Source organism: Gymnogyps californianus, chromosome 12 (genome assembly GCF_018139145.2).
Source record: "Gymnogyps californianus isolate 813 chromosome 12, ASM1813914v2, whole genome shotgun sequence".
Classification (NCBI taxonomy): Eukaryota; Metazoa; Chordata; class Aves; order Accipitriformes; family Cathartidae; genus Gymnogyps; species Gymnogyps californianus.
In genome coordinates, this window is record NC_059482.1 from 15,680,985 (window position 1) to 15,685,584 (window position 4,600).

The 4,600-nt window shown below is 59.2% G+C and overlaps 1 protein-coding gene across 1 annotated transcript; it reads right to left on the reverse strand.

The window, feature by feature from the left end:
• Positions 1–280: 280 nt before the first annotated feature.
• On the reverse strand, positions 281–3,003 carry CBLN1 (cerebellin 1 precursor). Its single transcript, XM_050904073.1, has 3 exons — positions 2,721–3,003; positions 2,406–2,525; positions 281–1,212 (listed from the first exon to the last, which is right to left on the reverse strand). The coding sequence occupies exons 1-3, from the start codon at positions 2,991–2,993 to the stop codon at positions 1,015–1,017; spliced, it is 591 nt and encodes a 196-aa protein (XP_050760030.1). The 5' UTR covers positions 2,994–3,003; the 3' UTR covers positions 281–1,014.
• Positions 3,004–4,600: the final 1,597 nt, after the last annotated feature.

Genomic DNA, 4,600 nt, shown 5'->3' on the forward strand with positions numbered 1-4,600 from the left:
GGATATAAGAGTCGGCGGGAAACGTCCTAGCGACGGGTCCGCTTGGGCTGCCGGCACCGCCCGCGGGGCTTGCGCCACCGCGCCGAGCCGCGGGGCGCCGCGCAGGGCGCTGCGGGTGGGCGGGGGCTGCGCGGGGCGCCGCGGCCGCGGCCGCACCCGCGGGGGCTCCCCCGCCCCGATCCAGCCCCACCGCCGCAGCCCCGGGACCGTGCCGAACCTCCTCCCCCCGCCTACCTGCATTGAGAAACCTTATTTCTGGTTAAGAAAAATAAAAGTCCCATTTAAACTTTATTGAATTAAAGCAAAAATTAATTTTCGATATTCACACATATATTACAGAGTAATAGTAAAAGTTCAATATACTTCCTGGCGTTTAGTTGGGCCACGTTGTACAAGAGCAAAACAAGCATCAAAACATTTAGCAGCCTTTAATTTCACAATCACTCAGAATTACATAGAAATATTGAAATACTCTAGTCAGCCTTGGCTGTGAATAGTTCTTCGTGTAGAAATTTTTCCTTTTGCCAGCCAGTACACAGCAAGAATTGCATTTTCCCTTCCATCATGGCATCCATGTAGTCAAAAATACTTTGCCTTTTTTTTTTTTTTAAAAGTTAAACTCAGAGAAAGAGTCAAGATTAACATGTTTTAAAAACAAAACTACAAAATATGCTCTAAAGGACAATGAAAATATCTAAAGTCTACTTGTGTGAGGCAGAAACCATGGGGGAACGATGGCAGATTACACCAGTGACACTGAGATGGGAACTAATTTTGTGGGAGGAGAGAGAAGAATATAAATGGGGGTTTGATCAATTACAGTGTCTCCCGCCTGTTGGCTGCAACACAACAAAAATAAGTAGTAATTCTTCAAAGCAGATGTACACAAACCTAAGCAGGATTTAGCTTCTTTAATATTTGAATGTAAAAAGTCTGCTGTCCATGACTCTTTAAACCCAGCTATGACTTGGGAATTCATAAGAGATGTCTCCCTTTTCTTGGATGAGAAGTGATTTAAAGCGGGAACACTAGAAATCCAGAGAATGTCGAATACTTCCAGCCTCCCATCAAGTTTCCTCTCTCCAGTTTTAGATAAGCTCTGTCTCCTTTCTCCATCTGAATCAGGACTCCATTGCTAGCAGCTTCTCGGGTCACATCTTGGTCCCCTGCAAAGGCAGAAATCACTGGCCACCCATTTAGCATCAAACTCACCTAAAGAGCAAGATAAAACAAAGCCCTCCGTCAATTAAAGTCAGACAACGACACCGCCGGGGCTCGCCTAGCAGGCGAAATGCTTAGTTAAGAAAGAGCTTCTTTTGACAGCTGAAACTCCAGCCCCATAAAAATGAAATATCAATCCAAACCCACCTAAGGTATGTACTCTAAAGGAAGAAGCCTTTCACTGCTGTTTTAGACCGACAATCACATCAAAACACCTGGTGCATATAAAACAGGACATTGATCCTATTTTGAAGAATTTCAATAGGGTGCCTGTGTTTTCAGGCTATGAAAAGAGGTCTGCTCATACTTATTGAAAGATGGCTTTATGCGAAAGCTCAGAGACAGCGAGGAGCAGAGCCACAGCTGCCGGAGTCAGCGCGTTTGAAGTGTATTCAAGAGGTAGTTTTCCTTTGTTAGGCAGCAAAGACAATATGCCACAACACAGTCAATAAGCTCTGCTCAGCTCGCATTAATGATCCCGGGACTGCATACCCCACATTAATAACACGCTACCTGCCCAATCTAGATGTGTGAAGCCGCTTACACCAGAACGGTGCTATATAGCTGTACGTTCACCTTTGCAATGCGTATCGCTACGCAGACAGATTTCCCGTCTAGGTTATGCTACCTTGCTTCAGGCTGGTAATTTATTATCCCTACCTAGAGGTGCGTCTGCATCAAACCACGTACAAAAGGCGTGTATTGGGTAGCTGCATACATACGCACAGAGCTATATTCATTATCGTATCCGTGCCATAGGCACCTCCGTGCACCCCAAATCCCTACAAAACCTTCTGCTACCCGAGAGCGGGTGAGGAGCCCACCGGGGGCCGCGGTTCCCACGGGCTCTGTGCAGGGATGCTCTCCCCGGCGCTCCGCGGCACGGGGCAGCCCGGGGGCCCGGCAGGCTGGGAGGGGACGGCAGGCGGCCGTCGGGCTATCACCTCCCGTCCCGGGACGGCTCATGTGGGCAGGGGCCGGGCGGAGGCCTGGTGGGGCTGCGCGGCCCTTTGGGCACCGTCCCCTCGGGCGGGGAAGCGCCGGGAGGTCTGCGCTCTCGGCGGCGGCTCGGGGGCATGCCCCTGCCCCGCCGCCGGCACGGCCCCCGTCCCCGCCGGGCCGCGGACCCGGTCCGCTCCCCCCCGCGGTGCCCACGGAGCGAGGCGACGGCGCTTGGGGCTGACCTGAATGGTTTGCCTGTTGTACACTTTCACCACGTGAAAATTGAAACTGTAAATGCCTTTCCTGGGCGAGATAAAAGTGCTCCGCTCCGAGTCGAAGTTGCTGCCGATATTCACTAGTACCTGGAAGGGAAGGGCACCATCAGCACCTCCGCGGGGCCGCCGCCGCCCGGCCCCGCTGACCCGCGGCCGCCCCCGGCCCCCGGCGCCCCCCCTCCCGCGGGCAGGGCCCCGCGGGGCGGCGCGTCCCCGCCACCTTCCCCGGCAACTTCTCTCCTCCCGCGGCGGCGCGCCCGGAGCCCCGCCGCCCCGCCGCACCTGGTCGAAGTAGATGATCATGGTGCGGTTGCTCATCTCGGAGGGCTCGTGGTTGGTGCTGCGGATGGCGGAGAAGGCGACCTTGGCGCTGCCGGAGCGCACGGAGATGCCGAGCGCCGTGCCGGTGGGGTCGGAGGTGGGGTTGGAGTCGCACACCACGAGGCACTTCCCCTCCAGCACGATGGGCTCCGTCTCGTTCTGCCCGCACGCCAGCCACGCCGCGCCCAGCAGCAGCAGCAGCGCCAGCCTCAGCCCCAGCCCCGGGCCCCGCATGGCGCCGCGCTCCCTTCGCTCCGCGCCGCTCCGCGCCGCGCCGGGCGGCACGTCCGGGCTCCGCTCCGCTCGCTCCCTGCCCCGCCGCGCTCTCAGAGCGGGGCCGAGAGCGCCCCGCCGGGTGCGAAGCGGCCGCGAGGAGGCACGGGAGCGCCGGCACACATAGCGCAGGGCGGGGCGGCGCGGGGTGGCGCGGAGCGGTGCGGTGCCGAGCGGTGCGGAGCCGAGCTGGAGCCGAGCGGAGCCGCCCGCCGCGCCGCGCGGGGCTGAGGGAGGCGGCGGGAGGCGGCGGCGCTGCCGGGGCTGCCGGCGAGCACAAAGACGGCGCGGAGCGCGGCCCCGCCTCCCCACCGGCCCCGCGCTGGCGTCAGCGCCCCGCGCCCGCCCTCGCCGCGCCCGGCCCAACCGGCGCCCGCCGCGCGCCGCCGCCGCCAATGGCCGCGCAGTCCGTCTCCTGCCACCTGACGCCGCGGCTTTTGTTAGGCGGCGCGGGCGCGGGCGCGGGAGCAGGTGCCGAGAAGCCGCTCGCACCGCACCGCACCGCACCGCACCGCACCGCGCCGCACCGCGCAGGTAGGAGCGTGGGGCGCGGCGGCACCGCGCGGCGCTGGGGCGGCGCGGCGGGGGGCGCGGGGCGGGAGAGCCCCCGCGGAGCGGAGGGGCCCGCGGCAGCTCGGCGGGGGACCGGGGTGTCGGGCAAAGCCTGGCTGAGGGCCCGGGGCGGGGGAGGGGGGCGGAACGGGGCCGCGGGTCTTCGCTTTGCTCCTGGGCGAGGGAGGCTGGAAGGAAACGGGCTGCTGCGCGGCGGGGCAAAGGCCTGCCGCCGTCTCCGAGCAGAAACAGCGTCGCCGGGTGTGCTCTGAGCCGCGGACGGATCCGGCCCCCGCCCCGCCGCGCGCCCTCCCCGCCGGAGATCGCACCGAGGGATGGGATGCTAAGGGTCCCCCTTCCCGAGGTGTCCGATCTCCGGTGTCTCCTTCAGCCGCCTCGTTCACATCCCGGGGAGGAACAAAACGCAGTGCCTCCGGCAAGGCTTCCCGAGCTGGAAACTTTAAAAGCATATAGAGACTTCTCTGGCCGCCAGAGCACCCAGCTGTCAGGGAAAGTCACACCCCCGGTGCCTGCCCTGCCGGTGCTTCGTGCCCTGCCCCCGGAGGGCTCCAGCCTGCAGCGCGTTTTTAGGGCCGTTGTTGTTTCCTAAAGTGCAAAGATTGCTTTGCCTTGGTGGACATCTGACCAGTCTTCATTCTGGATGTGCTGTCAAAAAATAATAACCCGGGATTGCAAAAGAAGAGATTTACTGATGAACCATTAGAAACAAACCACTGGAACAAAATAATTTTCCCACTGGCAGACCTGTTTGCAAAACTAAACTTATATGCAGAGATAAAAACTTATATGGAGTTTGTAGCCTCCTCTCTGGGATATTGAATATCATCCAAAACTGGGCTCCAGTGCAAATCATTATGAGTTTTGGTAATGGCTTTAATTTATTTTACTGTGCTGTGCTGATTGTGTGATTCACAAGGTTTTACCTGGCAAACTGATCTCTCTCTGAAAACTGCTACAAATAAAACTTTGATCATATTACTGCCCTGCTAAGTTAA